The sequence below is a fragment of the Mercenaria mercenaria genome, chromosome 14 (assembly GCF_021730395.1).
Source record: "Mercenaria mercenaria strain notata chromosome 14, MADL_Memer_1, whole genome shotgun sequence".
NCBI classification, from domain to species: Eukaryota; Metazoa; Mollusca; class Bivalvia; order Venerida; family Veneridae; genus Mercenaria; species Mercenaria mercenaria.
The window spans coordinates 52,887,283-52,905,811 of NC_069374.1; the positions used below are offsets into that span (position 1 = coordinate 52,887,283).

Sequence of the window (18,529 nt, forward strand, 5' to 3'; positions counted from 1 at the left end):
CGTTTCAGAATTGTGTGAGCTGCTGTTATGAGATGCCAATCATACTAGCTATTTGCCTAGCGGAGTATCTTGCATCAGTAGCAACTATTTCTTTCACTCCAGCAACCATCTTGGCAAACGTTGCTGTTTTCGGCCGACGGCCATGTGGTTCATCTTCTGTTGAAACTAACCCACATTTGAATTTCTTAAACCAACGTATAACAGTCGAAAAAGATATTTCATTATGCCCATAAACAGAACATATATCATCAAAAATGTCTTTACACCCTATGCCAAGAGTACAACGATTCTTAATATAGGACCGTACTTCAACGGCGTACGCTGACCTTCTTCCAACCATTTTTGTATTAGTATACACGAGTAGCGAGGGATAGACACAGCTAAAGTGAACGGATTTTAATGGGTGTGGTATCAATGTATAAATGTACAAATGAAATACAGACACCAATGAAAGAAAATAAACGGACTAGCAATACTAAGAGAGACGTGTTACAGTTGTACTATTTAACTGTCTCCAACAAAACTTTTTTTTCATTGGTGTCTGTATTTCATTTGTATTTTCATTTTTAAAGGGCGATCATAGAGTTTTATTACATCGTTTCTGTTTTCTGGAGGACAAATAAAATCTTGCCTTTTCCCTGGCCAATTTTAACGGTCTCTGTGATTGATCTCTCTGAAAATAAATGAACGTTTCACCAGGAATATGAATGAAAATATATACAAACAACTGATCAATACTTTTATCATGGACCAAACTTTATTTATTTTATATGAACAGCTTAAATGCACAACAAATCAGTAATGAAATCACAATGTATTGGTTTTAAGGGATTAAAAGTGACCAACTGTAACTATACTGATTTAAAGAGTCAACCCGATTTCGGCATGCTGTTCAGTTCCATTCGTGGAGGAGAAAAATATCCGTGAACTGGTTCTTGTTTTAACGAACTAATACTATTATTTACTGAATGATATTGTTCGATGTTCATCCTTGCTTTATGTTTATAATGTGTTGATGTTTTTTTGACATGTCCGCAAAAATATGTGAAATGTTAAGTGAGCATAATAATGTAAAAGTACAATATATTAGAAATGGCGGGATCATTATGATGATATAAAACTCTCCAAATTAATTTATTCATTGTTAGACTTTGAAAATAATGACTGTTTTTAAGACGAATAAGACTTCGCAAGTAAGACACAGAACGGTATCCACTTGATTGCGTTGCATAGCGACCCACTCGAAACGGCGTTGTATTAGGTTTTCGGCGATTGTTCAGAAACAACCTGAATAATTCTATGAAAATACACACGCTTTGTTTTAAGAGGTAGCCCTTTACATAAAAAGTGTTTTAACAGTTACTTGCTCCCGAAAAAACACTAATATGAGGCGATATTGTCAAAAACTGTCAAAAATCTCCTTCCCCCGCCGGACTGTACAGAAGTGTTTGAATAAACGGCACAAATGTCAGCTAAATAGACACATGTGCTAAAATATAGACACATTTGCGCTCCAGGTGCACCCATCGTTTTCATTTGATTCGTTATCTAACGGGTAGAAATTCCTTTAACTCGTACTTACAATTCCGGAAATTTGTAGTATCGGCCATATTTCTCCATCTGATCGGCGTAAAATTCACCGCTCAAACAACGTTGGAACCACTTGATCTGATAAAGCTATGGCCAGTGTGATTTGGTGCATAATACAAAAAAAAAAACAAAAAAAAACAAAACAAAAAAAAACGCCAACGCCGTTCGTCGAGTGCCACGTCAGCAAACGGATCACCCCATCCATTTGATGTGCCCGACCATCGTTTCGTGCCTCCTTCAAAAGAGAAGTTTGTGAATCTCGAAATGGGAGAAAAAGTTAATAGCCTATTTGACATGATGGTCCAATTTGGTCCAATTAACTTTAAACTAGAATGTATTAATAGGCACATGTATTACACAGCGGCGGTACATGACATGCTCGAGTATAAAAGTATCGACATGGAGGCCCGTCAGCTGCGTGGTAATCTCATATCTAGCGGCCATCCTGAACTTGATTCTGACGACTGCGTCTTAACAATCACGGATTTCATTAGAACGAGGCTTCAAATAAACATAGATACATATTAAATCACAAAGGCTTTTCGAATCGGGAGACGCCAAGTTACTCGTGCACGCCCTAATGTGAAACCTCGACACCGCCCAATTCTGGTGACTATAGGCCTATCACAATACTTAGTTGTCTCGGAAAAGTTTTTACAGCTGTACTTAACAATCATATAAATGAATTTCTTAATGATAACCATCTTTTAAATAAAACTCAGACCGGATTTAGATCTGGGTGACCATATACTTACCCTTTATTTCCTTATTGAAAAAATAAGGTCAGAGAAGAAAAAGTTGATGTGCTCTTTTATAGATTTTTCAGTTGCCATTGATTCATTGTGGCGTGTAGGACTTTGGAATAAATTGTATGAAACTGGCATATCAGGCAAAATCCTTAACATAATCCCTAATATGTATTCTGACATTAAGTCATACGTCAAGGTAGATGGTCAAACATTTGCCTTTTTCTCTAGCTTCACCGGGGTGAGAATATCTCGCCTGTACTCTTCTCCCTATACCTTAATGACCTAGAATCTGTCCTCATTCGAGATGACAATGGCATTATAATTGGTTTTCACGGGAATAACGCTCTGCATTTTTTGAAAATATTATATCTACTCTATGCAGACGATACAGTTATAATAGGTGAAAATGAGACTAATTTCCAGTCATGCCTAGGTAACTTCTACAACTAATGTCATATGTGGAAGTTAAAAATCAATTTCTCCGAAACAAAAGTTGTCGTCTTTGGTACTAATAAACCTAGCAAGTACAGTTTCAAAATTAATGGTCAATCTATTGAAACTGTTAAAGAATATAAATATTTAGGTGTAATTTTCTCAAGCTCTGGATCTTTTCTATCTTGTAGAAAACTTGTAGTTTCACAGGCAAATAAAGCCATGCACTTGTTATATAAGAGGATCAATAACCTTGATCTTCCTATCGATTTACAATTGAAGTTATTCGACCACACAGTCCTCCCTATTCTAACGTACGGGAGTGATATATGGGGTTTTGAAAATTTGGATATGGTAGAGCAAGTCCACACCAATTTTCTACGCAAAATTACTAAGACCAGAAAATGTACCCCTAGATATATGTTGTATGCTGAACTTGGACGCTACCCTATCGAAATGATTATTAAATCCCGAATGGTCAACTTCTGGAACAAGTTAATTTTGTCCCAAAACACTAAATATTCCTATAATTGTTATCTACATATGATACAGTCAATTCATACCTTTAAATGGGTTGCTTTTATTAAACAAATCCTTGACTCAACTGGAAATTCTCACTTATGGTTGAACCAGCACTCACTAAGTTGTACAGGTTAAACGTAACTTGAGTGATCAATACATACAGGCCTGGTCTTCGAAACTTGAAACTTCAAATAAGGGAAAAATGTATAGTTGTTTTAAAGATAGCATATCTTTTGAGGAATATTTTACTTTACTCCCGAATTCCCTTAGACTCCCAGTTATGAATTTCCGTACAGGCAACCATAGATTCCCAATAGAAACAGGCCGGTGGACCAGTCATTTATTCAACACGAGGAGCGTAAATGTGTTTTGTGCCCTTTAAATGACTTGGGAGACAAAGTTCACTACTTACTTGTATGCCCATTCTTTAAAGAAAAGCGAACTAAACTTATCCCTAGAAAATTCTATACAAGACCTAATATCCCGAAATTCAAGGAACTGCTTGCCACTAGAAATCCGAAACAGCTGACGAATCTTGCTAAATACGTTCGGTTTATCATGAATGCCTTTAGCCGTCCACAAGTTGAAATTTATCATGACAGTATTCATTTAATATGCCCGTTCACTAATTTACTTTATTTATATATCTTTTTAAGCTGAAGTATTAATCTATGCCCATTTTATAGTTACAGTATTTATCTATGTCTGCTCATAAGTTTAAATGTATAATTACAGTGTTCAGCTGTGTCCGTTCGTAACTTTTTTCCTTTGTTTCAGTATTTATCTATGTCCTTCTTAAAGTTACAGTATTCATCTAGGTCTGTTCACAAGTTTAAATATATAGTTACAGTATTGATCTATGTCCGTTCACAACTTTATGTTTTCTTTGTTTCAGTATTCATCTAGGTCCGTTCACAAGCTTAAATTTACAGTTACAGTATTAAACTTTGTCCGTTCACAATTCTAAATTTAGAGTTACAGTACAACTTTAATGTTTTAATTTCAGAATTCATCTTTGTTCGGTTAATAGATACAGTACTCATCTATGTCCGTTCACGTGTTTTAATTTATAGCTTCAGTATTCAAGTATGTCCGTTTACAAGTTTAAGTCTATATTTACAGACTATTCATCTGCGCCTGTTCACAACTTCAATTTTTTAGTTTTAGTATTCATCTATGTCCGTTTTATAGTTACAGTACTCATCAATGTTCGTTCACAATTTTAAAATTTAAAGTTACAGTATTCACCTAAGTCCATTTTAAAGGTACGGTACTCGTCTATGTCCGTTCGTTAGTTTAAATTTATAGTTGCAGTATCTATCTATGTATAATCCATTGTTACATGTTGTTGATGTTGTTTTTATTAAGAAAATAAAACAAACATAAATGACTGTGACAATCTGCGAAACAAAAGAAAAAGATTAACCACTTTCCCCACAAACATAAAAAGTATTTATCACCAATAGCTATACCCGTTTTGTGAATTTCTTGTATATATGTTTTGTGCACATGTTATTGCAAAATGTTATTTTGTAATCTGTGCTTCTTCAATAAAGTTATGTTCTGTTCTGTTCTGTTCTGTTCTAATAAAATCCAGCAATGATCAATATTTCTGCCTTTATTGTCGAACCCGCTTGCGAAGCGAAGACATAGTTGTCCAAATTGCTGTTCGGTGTATGTGAGTGCGTGCGTCCGTCCATCCGGATTTGTTTGTCCAGACCATAACTTTGACATGCATAGAGCAATCTCGTTTATATCTGGCATGAATGTTGACTTCAGCGAGACGGAGTGTCATTCGCAAACCGCAGGTTCCTATCTCAAAGGCCAAGGTCACACTTGGAGGTCAAAGGTTAAATTTAATAATGACTTTGTCCGGAGCATTTTTTTCTTCATGCATGGAGGGATTTTGATGTAACTTGACACAAATGTTTACAACCATGTGACGGAATGTCATGCGCAAGAACCAGCACCTTAGGTCTAAGGTCAAGGTCACACTTAGAGGTCAAAGGTCAGATACAAGAATGACTTTGTCCGGAGCATTTCTTTTTCATGCATGAAGGGATTTTGATGTAACTTGGCGCAATTGTTCATCATCGTGAGACAAAGTGTCATGTGCAAGAGCCTAGAATTACTTTCCTTTGTTGTTACTATAAAAAGCTTATACTGTAACTTTTTTATTACTGGTCGTAGGGAAGAAAACAAGACCAATTTCCTGTAGTACAGTATGCATGTTACATCCAATTTTGAGGTGTACTTTGACCTATCTCTACTGGTAAGGATTTTTGTGTGGGCTTAGATTTTACTTCCCTTTGTTGTTACTATAAATTACTTATATTGTAACTTTTCGCAGTCATTTTTGTTTGGCATAAATGTCTGCCTCAATGAGACAGGGTGTCATTTGAAACTTCTAGTCCTTTTGACAGCTGGCGGGCTCGACATGTTGCCCGTGGGCATCTAGTTTTGTTACTTAGATAAAAATATCATAATAATTAGATAAAAATACTTGTCATTTCTCTTATTAAGTTTAAAATAATTATTCTATGAAAAAAGTGAGAGTTTTCTAAAAGGGGTGAGAACTGCTTTGCTGAAAGATTTAATTGGTCAGCACATTACTTAACAAGACTGAACAATCAAAATTTGTATATGTTTAGTAAGATAAGTTTGTGTATACATGTGTCCTGAAAAAAAGAAGAAGAAGAAAAAAGAAAAACGAAAAAAGAAACTGCATTTCAATCAATGAAATGCAAAACACGGGAAATAACCAATTTATCTGTACATATAAATAAAATTTATGATCCTCTGACAATAATTAGGCTACATGCCAAATCTACAAGTGTTCTATGGACCCTAATCAGACTGGACCAGACAGGATCTTGTTTATTGTCAATTAATATGTCTGGTATTTGGGGAGGGGGTCACTTATATAGGAGATTTTCTTTGCCATTAAACAATTGTCCTCGGTAAGCTAGGTCAATACAATCGGTGTACAGATCAAGCTGTTCATCATTAAGAGACTGCTTAAAAGGGTTTTTTTTTGTTGCTGTTTCAAAAACTTGCAACATCTCCTTCTAGGACTTCCTAATACTATTCTATGTCATACTTGTTTATATATTCAGCTCTTCATTCGGATTCAATCTAATTGAAATGAAACTATGTATATTTAGGTAGCATCAAATACATAATGTCTATATTGAATTGTATTAATTTAATGACAGACAAATGACTATGACCTTGGTTATAATACGTCTTCGACCTTTTTTTTCTTATGAACATTATGGGCTGTGACTAAATACAGAGTTGGTGCGCCCGTGATATATTACAGACTCCGGTATATACCGGATTAACTAAATTTGAACAAAAATACCTTAAATGTATATATTTTGTAACCATGGTGATTCTAACCCTAACCTTTAGTCAGTATATTATGCACATTATACACTAAATGCGTGCGGATATGCAAAAAAATGAGTATTTTTGCCGTGCATTCCATTTGATAATAATTCCGCGCATGCGCAGAACGGCTGCACAAACTCTGCAATGAGAAACATTCAACATTATGGATGTTTCGTTATTTCCTGTTTGAAATAACTGGCATCTCTTACGTTTACTTCAGTAACATAGTAGAAGTCTAAGTCTTCAGAAGTATTACTGAACCACTTCTTACCGCTCTTCATAACTCTGCAGTGTATGTGCGCAACATTGAAAGTAATGTTTTACCAACGAAGCAATTATCCGCATTACTTATCAATGTAGGGAATAAAAGTTTGCAAATTACACACGAACGCGGAGAGTAAATAAGTGATATCACATTTTTAGCATCTCGGTCCATTTATAACTGTATTTGAAGCAAAATACACACGAACACGGAGAGTAAATAAATAGTATCACATTTTTAGCATTTCTGTCCATTTATAACAGTTTTACTGTATTTGAAGCAAAATGGTAAAAACCGGAAACTGTTTATCTTCCATAAGTATGCTTACGAAAGAAGAGATTGATACAAATCTAATTTGAAACGTTCCTTCTTCACAAGTCATATTCAGTTACTTTGTGGTATACATTCTTATTCTTTAAGTATTTTCCACTTTACTGACTTCCTTGATGAAAACTGATAAAGATCCATTGTTTCAAAATATGAAACTGAAACCAATATTCCTAAATTGAGACAATTGCAACTACGAGTGGGTGTGGAGGGAGCATAGAGTTATATATACAAGGTATAAATGAAATAGAAAAAAATGCATATCTTTATATGGCATGTTGTGTATAATTTAAGTTTAATACAAGCATCTTCTGTATCAAGGGTAACTATGAATTCTTACAACAGAAAGCTTTCTGCTAGGGTTATGCTATGCCCTTTAATTCATTTATATATTTCTTATAAGAGGATATAGATAAAATGAGTCAGTTGTATATGCTTTTCAACAATAAAGAAAATTTCCATATAGAAAACCAGAATGCGACCAGTCATAAGAAACATTTTATTAATTTGTTTTATTAGCATTTGTTTAGGTTACAATTGATTGCACACTGCATAAAATCTAAATGCTGTGTTTGCTTTGAATGTTGCCTTATGTTTTAACATTTGGAGAAACAACGGTCATTACCACTTACAACGCTCGCTCGCAAAAACAACACATTTGACTGACCCGGGGTGGGGGGGGGGGGTAGGAATAACTGTGGAATGTTATAGTTGCCTGTCTAAAGTAGAAATAGAATACAAAAATGTATGTGTTACTGTAATTGTTTATCTAATTTAAGCAGTCATAAGTGAATGATAACACTATACGTCCAAACTGTTTATAAAAATTGATCAACTATTAAAATAAATCAAGTATTATCGTCGACATTTTTCTATACATATGAGCATTTGTGACGGTATACAGATATCGATATTCACCAACAGTCACTGTCTTGTTTATTATCTGAAGTAAATCAAGGTTGAACCAGAGAAAGTCGTATTAAAGTGTGAAACTTCCTTTTAACAATATTTACGTATATGGGGAGATCTTATTTAATAATATCTAAAAAGCGTTCTTATCTACCTAGAGTTCTCTACTTAGGAGACCAATATCTTTCATTGATAGAATAAAGACTTGTGCGTTTCAAAAAGAAAACAATTATTGCCCCTTTGTGTTCCTGAATGAACTTTGTTTTCAATTGTATTGTATATATACAATATACAATATAAATATACATATATGATTAAGGTTCGGCCCGAGCTAATAGTATAAGTGAATGGTCTGGCATCTTTCGTCCGTAGGTCATCTTTCAGCGTCAACATACTTCTTAGAACATTTTCATGATTACATGAAAATTACTCTTCAGTATTCTTGCATGCTTATCTTCCATTTTGTTCAAATAGTTCAACTGGCCGCTAGAGCTAAAATGTGAAACCATTAAACGACTTTTTACGAACCTTTTGATGGATTTTCACCAACTTTGGCATAAAGAATCCTTTATCGACAGTTTACAAGTCTGTTTAAATAGTTTTGGTAACTTTTGCGGACAGGACTTAAAACAGAAGAAGAGATATCTACAATATTTCTTCTAATCAACCCCTGGATATATCGTCACCAAACTTGTTATGCAGCATCCTTTATGAACATATTTTACGTTTATTTATATGAGTTTCAGAGAGGCCATCAGAGCTTAGAAAAGACAAATATTTCAAGACCTTATTGTAATCAACCACACGTGATTTGTAACATCATTTCAAAGAAACTACTCAGATGAGCAAATGAATATAGCGTCATCAAACTTGGTATGTTGCATCCTCAAAGAATATCTTTCAAGGTTGTCTAAATTGTTTTGACGGGCCATTTTATTAGCCACCGAGTTACAGAAGAAAAACTATTTAAAGACCTTCTTCCGATAAACCGTTTGATATATCTTCACCAAATTTGGTTTGTAGAATCTTTTATGAAAATATCTTTTGAACATATTCTAATGAATCACAGAGAGATATCTTCATTAGCCATCGTAGATAACATCATTTAAGAACATCTTTAAGGTTTGTTTAAATTGTTTTGCTTGAAACCTTTCAGAGGCTACCAGACATTAAAACAAAAACAAAATATGTTTATAACTTCTTCAAATGTACCACTGGATATTTGTTTACTGTACACTATTAGAACTCTTCCATGTTTGCTCACATGTGTCTGAAAATTGTGTGGCCGCAAGTCTGAGACCAGATGAGTAACCTTTTCTTAAGAGTATACAAATTTTAAAATCGGCATAAAAAACAAGGATAACTATCCAACGTTCCTAAAAACACAGCCTCCTAAAACTAAGAGCAAGCACGCAGAGGTATTACGCCTATTAGGGGCCACCAATGTTAACCCTTACCCTGCTATATTTCTATAATGGACTGGTTCATCTTTCAATTTGGACACTACCACTTATTACTCAAAGGGGTTTTCACTGAAAATTTACTGACTGAATAGCGAACAGTGCAGACCATGATCAGACTGCACGGATGTGCAGGCTGATCTTGGTCTGCACTGGTCGCAAAGGCAGAATCATCTGCCGCCAGTAGTCTAAGGGTTAAAGAAAGTACAACTTCCCAGCTTCCCATCAACACTTACCGTGATCTGTATTATTTTTACAATGATCTATGGTTCAAGCTGCTTGTCCAAATGGGTCTGCATTACCCATTTTGAGGGCACTCACAGCTAGTGACAGAAAATAACCTTTAAACGATGTCTTCTCATAAACGGGATGGTGTTGGATTGTAGTATCCTAGTATAGATTATATCTGATAAGTTAAAATGGTTCTGCTTGGCCCCTTAAAGGTAGCAAAAGACTATAACGAACGACTTTTGCTCGTGAACTACTTGATGGATCCATTCCATGTATACATATTTATTATGAAGACGAGTTTTTCAATGTTTTGTTTTAAACAAAAGAACTTATTTATCGTCATTTTTAGTTTATCATTGCGACAGACTATGTTTCTCTTGTGTTGCTCTTTTCATTACCCTTTAATCTGATATTTATCTTAGCCCAATGGGCTTATGAAGTAGTTTTTTTTATTAATATAGCTAAATTTTCTCCGGTTTTATACATGTAGTATCAGCTTTTTAAGTTATGAGTCGTAATAAATTTGTTTTGAATGTATTTTTTTAATAGTTTAAGAATTGTAGAAATATATCTTTTGCAATAGTTTGATGATATTTAAAGCGTATATCAGACCAAATAAAAGTGCTTAAAACTATGCAATATAATTTATAAAATATAGATGAAGGGGCGTCCAATCTTAAAACTTTTGTCCTTGATGGAAATTGATTAAATCTCAAGTAGATGAAAGGAGCTTTTAAAGTTTCATGTTATCATTAAGTGTCCATTATAGTGTTTGTCTTTGAAAGTAGGAAATTTCAAGTGTAGTCCTATAATATTACAATCACACAAACTTCCCTTAAACAAGAAGAGACTATTGTTTCAATACAGATTACTCATTATAATAAGATAATGACACAGGGTGAGCTCTTTAAGGTGGCAGAACAGCTAACACCGCAAAGGCGTTAATGAGACATGCGTTTGGAATTGAATTAGAAACCATCTTGTGAAAATTAAGTATTATATATATATAATATTATATAACTAAAACACATTCAACTTTCTTTTTTAAGATTTAATTCACGAGGCCCTCAAAATGAACAGTTTTAACTGGACATGCTACCTATCACTTTTGCCATATCAATGTGACATCTATAAAAGGGACATATTCGCTTTCTCGTATGATAAAAAATCCTATAGTGTGAACATTAGGTTCTGTTGTTATTATTGCAGCACCACAATCTGTTGGGGTCACTGACAAAAAGGCAGCAAAAATTAAGTAATCACGAAATAAATAAATCTAAGTCCTTGACAAAAAAAAAAAAAAAAAAAAAAAAAAAAAAAAAAAAAAAAAAATTTAGTATGTAGGCTTCGCCCAAATATTAAAGAATTTCCTTGTTTTCCCTTAATTCATGCATGCAATTTTATAACTTTTCTGTGCGAAGTTATCAGTCGAACTATAATTTGTGTTGCTATTCTAACATGCAGAAAGCACCATTGGTTATGTTCATTTAATTTTGAAAATAGGATATCTAATTATGTGCACTGCTGTCCCAAATTATGTGATAAACTTGTACATGTACTTGTAGGAAGTTTAGATAACGTCGGAACCCTAATTATCAACTTGTCCGTACGTTTTACTGATGACCTAAATACACAGAAAGGGCCTTAATATATATAGATAAGATGTCGTGCGCTTCAAATAAGATGTTGATCACTCAAGATAAGATGTCGTGCGCTCCAGATAAGATGTTGATCGCTCGAGATATGATGTCGTGTGCACGAGATCAGATGTTAACCGCTTTAGATAAGATGTCGTGCGCACGATACAAGATGTTGATAGCTCGAGATGAGATGTCGTGCGCACGAGATAAGATGCCGATCGCTCGAAATAAGATGTTGATCGCTCGACATAAGATGCCGTGCGCACGAGATGAGATGTTGATCGCTCGAGATAAGATGTCGTACGCACGAGATAAGATATTGGTCGCTCAATATAAGATGTCGTACGCACGAGATAAGATGTTGATCGCTCGAGATAAGAAGTAGATCGCTCAAGATAAAATGTCGTGCGCACGAGATAAGATGTTGATCGCTCAAGATAAGATGTTGTGCACACGAGATAAGATGTCGTGCGCACGAGATATGATGTTGATCGCTCGAAATAAGATCTCGTGCGCACGAGATAAGATATTGATCCTTCGGGATAGGATGTCGTGCGCACGTGATTAGATGTTGATCTCTCGAGATAAGGTGTCGATAGCTCGAGATAAGATGCCGTGCGCACGAGATAATATCTTGTAAGATTGCAACAAACATGGTTTAAACAATTAATTGCATTACTAATGTAGCTTAACTATAAAAGTGGTATATACATATCACATTATAGACATATTACAGTTAAAATTAACTAACATGAACCACTAAGCATCAAATTAAGATTTAGTGAATAATTGTACGATAAGAAAACTAATATTTGTAATAATTGTAAACTAAACATGTAGTTGTAAAAGCAAATTTTACACAAAGATAATACAATAGGTCTTATATTCATATTATTTTGAAATATATACTTTTGCTAAAATAAAATTACCTAGGTTTGGCAAAGAGAATAAGAAAAGAAAAATTTAATTAGTCTTTTAATCTATTATTGAACAAATATTAGTTAAAATGAGCAGATGTAAGGTTTCGAACATGTCCGTTCTTATTAAGTTTATCTTCTATTGTATAAAAATGAAGTAATTGATGAGTCAATTGCAAATATTACAAAATAGCAAATTTTATTTACAGATATGTGGAATTGATATTGTCTCATCTAATATGAAATAGGTGGAGGGAAAATGGCAACTGCAAACACTCAAAATCGAGTTTACCTTTTCCGTCTACAAGTGCTTATAATAGATGGAGGACTTCTAGTATTACGCAATATACTAGACCAGAAGCTAAACGTTCAGAACATCTCTCTGAGTACATGTCTGAGTCAAGAAAAGACGACAATTACAGACCTGAAAAGAAAAAATGTAATAACTCAAGTCCAATTTGATCAACTGTATCCGCCGCCAGGAGGAAAACTTCCATCTACAGTAGACTTTGACATTACGCTTATAATATGCCTTCTCAGGAATCTCAAATGTTGTGGTTTCAATCAAAAATTCAAGTGGAATGTTATTCCCAATGCATCAGACGTATCAGTGGAGGCTGATACCTACAGACTCAAACTGTACAGGGATGAGGTGATTAATACATTCAGCTTGTAATTATCAGCAAAAATATTTAAGGTATCGTTAACAACACTTTGTAAAGCCATCCAAAGGGCGCTGCTGAAATTTTTTATTTTTTTCAAATAAACATTTCGTAGCACTTCCTTAAAAATCAATAGGTTGCTTTCAACACCGAGTAAATGACTCTAACAATTTCTTTCTACGTTACCTTTTACTTTCAGATCAGTCATATCTCGACGACAACAGGAATAAAACTGGTAGATTTCCGTTTTAAGTGGACTGAGATAGAACAGGTGATAAAATAAGTTTACATCCAAATATAGTAATATCGCTCAGATTCACACTGACAACTATATATCATTGCTTAAGGGGTTATATTCCTTGAAAGTATGCTCAGCAGCAAAAAAAAAGAAAAAAAGAACTATTTGGTATTATTTGAAATAGCTGTATCTGCTGAACAAGATATGAAAATAGATGATATGTATGAATACACTACAGTCATGTTTTGAGTGCGATGCTTTGTTCCACATAATCTTCTTATAGATTGTTCAGTCTTCAACTGCCGTATAAGGCCATACGAATTTTTCGGGTACTTGGACTTAGAGTTCTTGTAAGGTCTGGTCCTTAGGATCATAAAGTCATTCTTCATGTATTACCGAAACCAACGCGTAAGCCGTTGCTAGCAGGCACGAGTGGTTTAATTAACTCTTAAAAGCAGACTCAATAAAACCGAGAGTGAAATTCTGTCTTTTGCTGCAATTTATCCTTCCAATATTTCTTAGATATTATTAAGTGTTTCATTTGAAAAGTTATTATCAAATAGATAAGATGTCATAATTTCAAAGTAAATGAACACTCTGGCTTAAGCTTATTTCAAAGCGAGTGAGCCGAAAACTGAAGTGAAAATCCCGTGATCTGATTGTCTAATGATTGCCTATTTGTTTAGTCAAGAAATGAAACTGCTCACTTTTTGAAATAGTCAGTAGAAAATAAAAGAATAATATATTCCATTTCTTACTCGCAGATTCTTTTGAGGCTTAACAATTCGGTGATGAATCCGGTTCCAAACTTACAGCAGACAATTGATGATATTAAACAAAGTCCACTAGATCCAGAAGCAGAGGAAAGGATACAAAAAGAAGTGGATGAGTGGAGAAAACTTGAAAAGGGTGTAGAGGTCGATTTAAGACAAGTGAAACTAGATACTCAAGCCATAAAGGAGGAGGTGAAACAACAAAACACTAGTATGCAGAAGATGACGGGAAAAGTGGACGAAATAGATAAGCGCACGTCAGAATTCATAAGGGGTACACAAAGCAGGGTATCTGATCTTGAGAAACAAATAACCAAGAACAATGAATCAACACAAAAACAGAAAGGTAAAATCGGCCTGTCACATATATTAGAGGCTATTAGAATTTAGTATATCTTCTTGTTCAATTCAGATTGTTAACAAACTGGCACCGAATTGCCCTATAAATGGTAATGCATTAATAAAGTGACAATAGTAATCTTACATTAATTGTAAGTTGTGGTTTCATGAATTCTTGTTTAGTTGAGACTGTAAACAATTGGCACCGAATTGCCCTATAAATTGTAGTGCATTACTAAAGTAACAGTAGTATTTTTATGGCCCCCTTCGAAGAAGGAGGGGTATATTGTTTTGCAGATGTCGGTCGGTAGGTCGGTCGGTCGGTCGGTCTGTCAGTCGGTCGGAATGTAGACCAATCCGTTTCCGGATGATAACTCAAGAACGCTTGGGCCTAGGATCATGAAAGTTGATAGGGAGGTTGGTCATTACCAGCAGATGACCCCTATTGATTTTGAGATCTGTATGTCAAAGGTCAAGGTCACAATGACCCTGAATAGTAAAACGGTTTCCGGACGATAACTCAAGAACACTTGGGCCTAGGATCATGAAAGTTGATAGAGAGGTTGGTAATGACAAGCAGATGACCCCTATTGATTTTGAGGTCAGTATGTTAAAGGTCAAGGTCACAGTGACGCTGAACAGTAAAACGGTTTCCGGATGATAACTCAAGAACGCTTAGGCCTAGGGTCATGAAAGATGATAGGGAGGTTGGTCATGACTGTCAGATGACCCCTATTGATTTTGAGGTCAGTATGTCAAAGGTCAAGGTCACAGTGACCAGGAACAGTAAAATGGTTTCCAGGCAATAACTCTAGAACGCTTGGGCCTAGTGTCAGGAAAATTGATAGTTAGGTTGGCCATGACCAGCAGATGACCCCTATTGATTTTGCGGTCATTAGGTCAAAGGTCAAGGTCACATTGGCCAGGAACAGTTAAAACGGTTTCTGATCTTTTTGTCCAAAACCATAGGGCCTAGGGCTTTGATATTTGATATGTAGCAAAATCTAGTGGTCCTCTACCAAGATTGTTCAGATTATTTCCCTGGGGTCAAATATGGCCCCACCCCGGGGGTCACATGGTTTATATAGACTTATACAGGAAAAAACTTTGAAAAACCTCTTGTCCAAAACCACAGGGCCTAGGGCTTTGATATTTTGTATATGACATCATCTAGTGGTCCTCTACTAAGATTGTTCAAATTATTCCCCTAGGGTCAAATATTGCTCCGCACTAGGGGTCACATGGTTTACATAGACTTATATAGAGAAAACCTTTGAAAATCTTCTTGTCCAAACCACAAACACTATGGCTTTGATATTTTGTAATGTAGCATCATTTAGTGGTTCTGTACCAAGTTTGTTAAAATTATCCCCCTAGGGTCAAATATGGCCCCGCCCTGGGGGTCACATGGTTCATATAGACTTATATAGGGAAAAGCTTTTAAAAACTTCTTGTCAATAACCTACAACATTCAAATTTGGACCACATGTATGGTTTTGAGTGGCAAGATGAACCTTGACATGAGTTGACCTTGATTTTGACCTAGTGACCTACTTTCACATTTCTGTAGCTACAACCTTCAAATTTGGACCTCACGCATAGTTTTGTGCACTGAAATAAACTTTGACCTTGACATTGACCTAGTGACCTACTTTCACATTTTTGAAGGTACAGGCTTCAAATTCGGACCACATACATAATTTCGTGTTCCGAAATGAAATTTGACCTTGATTTTGACCCAGTGACCTACTTCCGCATTTCTCAAGCTACAGCCTTCAAATTTGGACCACATGCATGGTTTTATGTACCGAAACAAACTTTGACCTTTACATTGTCCTAGTGACATTCTTTCACATTTTTGAAGGTACAAGCTTCAAATTTGGACCACATGCATAGTTCTGTATTCCGAAATGAAATTTGACCTTGATTTTGACCTAGTGACCTACTTTCACATTTCTCAAGCTACAGCTTTCAAATTTGGACCACATGCATGGTTTTGTATACCCAAACAAACTTTGACCTTTACATTGACCTAGTGACCTACTTTCACATTTTTAAAGGTACAGGCTTCAAATGTGGACCACACGCATAGTTTTGTATTCCGAAATAAAATTTTACCTTAATTTTGACCTAGTGACCTTCTTTCACATTTCTCACGCTACAGCTTTCAAATTTGGACCACATGCATGGTTTTGTGTACCGAAACAAACTTTGACCTTTACATTGACCTAGTGACCTACTTTCACATTTTTGAAGGTACAGGCTTCAAATTTCGACCACATGCATAGTTTTGTATTCCGAAATAAAATTTTACCTTAATTTTGACCTAGTGACCTACTTTCACATTTCTCAAGCTACAGCCTTCAAATTTGGTCCACATGCATGGTTTTGTGTACCGAAACAAACTTTGACCTTTACATTGACCTGGTGACCTACTTTCACATTTTTGAAGGTACAGGCTTCAAATTTGGACCACATGCATAGTTTTGTATTCCGAAATAAAATTTGACCTTGATTTTGACCTAGTGACCTACTTTTACATTTCTCAAGCTACAGCCTTCAAAATTTAATTTGGACCACATGCATAGTTTTGTGTACCGAAATGAACTTTGACCTTAAGATTGACCTAGTGACCTACTTTCACATTTCTCAAGCTACAGGCTTCAAATTTAGACCACACGAATAGGATTGTGTACCGAAACAAACTTTGACCTTGACATTGACCTTGATTTTGACCTTGAGCTAGTCTTGAAATTTGGAACATTCAAAAATGGCTCAGTGGATGGCGCCAAGATCACTCTGTAATCTCTTGATAAGTTAATAGGTTAAAGGTCAAGGTCAGATTAAACCAGAATGGTAGAATTTTTGTTTACAGTGAGCATATAATTTTTGTTTCTTATGCAATTACTGAATGCATCAAGGGGGGCATTTCGTGTTCGACGAGCTCTTGTTACTTTAGTTGTAAGCTGTGGTTTTATGAATTCTTGTTTAGTTGAGATTGTAAACAGTTTGCACCGAATTGCCCTATAAATTGTAATGCATTACTAAAGTAACAGTAGTAATTTTACTTTAGTTGTAAGTTGTGGTTTTATGAATTCTTGTTTAGTTGAGATTGTAAACAGTTTGCACCGAATTGCCCTATAAATTGTAATGCATTACTAAAGTAACAGTAGTACTTTAGTTGTAAGTTGTGGTTTTATGAATTCTTGTTAGTTGAGATTGTAAACAGTTGGCACCGAATTGCCCTATACAATTGTAATGCATTACTAAAGTAACAGTAGTAATTTTACTTTAGTTGTAAGTTTGGTTTGATGAATTCTTGTTATTGAGATTGTAAACATTGCAAATATGCCATAATTGTTTAATGTACTTACGCTAAGACAGTAGTAATTTTACTTTAGTTGTAAGTTACTGGTTCGTGAAATTCTTGTATATAGATAATGAAAATATGGAATATATGTACCAATTATTAGTTTTCTATTGTACCTTGGTGGCCGCTCTTGACGGACGACACTCTCTTTAATTAATATATACTACAATAGCACGTGCACATAAGTATATCATAGAAAATTTGTAAATAGTTTTTTTTTCCGATCTTATTACAGAACAAAAAGAGATCAATGCACAAGAATCAATAGCAACAAGTAAGTGTTCATTACTTCAGTATTATTTCACAAATTGTAATCCTTGCTGTCATGCCCGGCCTACTAATGTAACTACTGTACACAAAGCTATGATACACTGTGTTCATTTAGTAACAGTACTCCAGTTTAAGCTATATTTCCACCATTATATACGCATTTGCACACTAAATACTTAACAATGCAAACGGTTTCTTGTCTCAGTAATTTCAGTGAAAAAACTGAGAAAATCATTGCTGGGCATACATGTATCTTCTAACTGTAGTTTGTAATTAATTACCTACCTGGTGCGTATATAGAATAGCTGTCAACATATGTAAATATCTACTAATGTTTTTTAATGCATTTGTAATATAGATCGTAACATAAGTAATCCTGTTTTATTCTAAACCAGCTTTCAGTATACCATACACTGTAACATCATGCAAAAAAATATTGGTTACA

At 34.9% G+C, this 18,529-nt stretch overlaps 1 protein-coding gene across 4 annotated transcripts in view; it reads left to right on the forward strand.

Moving 5' to 3' along the window:
- The window catches only part of LOC123526881 (uncharacterized), a 62,372-nt gene that overhangs the window by 18,141 nt on the left and 25,702 nt on the right, over positions 1-18,529 (forward strand). For 2 of the 4 annotated variants that reach the window (XM_053523508.1, XM_053523509.1), the window contains exons 2-5: positions 12,681-13,084; positions 13,294-13,365; positions 14,097-14,451; positions 18,050-18,088. In XM_053523508.1, coding sequence (XP_053379483.1) covers positions 12,681-13,084; positions 13,294-13,365; positions 14,097-14,451; positions 18,050-18,088 — 870 coding nt within the window. Of the gene's footprint in view, positions 1-8,031; positions 9,058-12,641; positions 13,085-13,293; positions 13,366-14,096; positions 14,452-18,049; positions 18,089-18,529 lie in introns of those variants that run through there. The other 2 variants (XM_053523511.1, XM_053523510.1) reach the window with 2 other exon arrangements.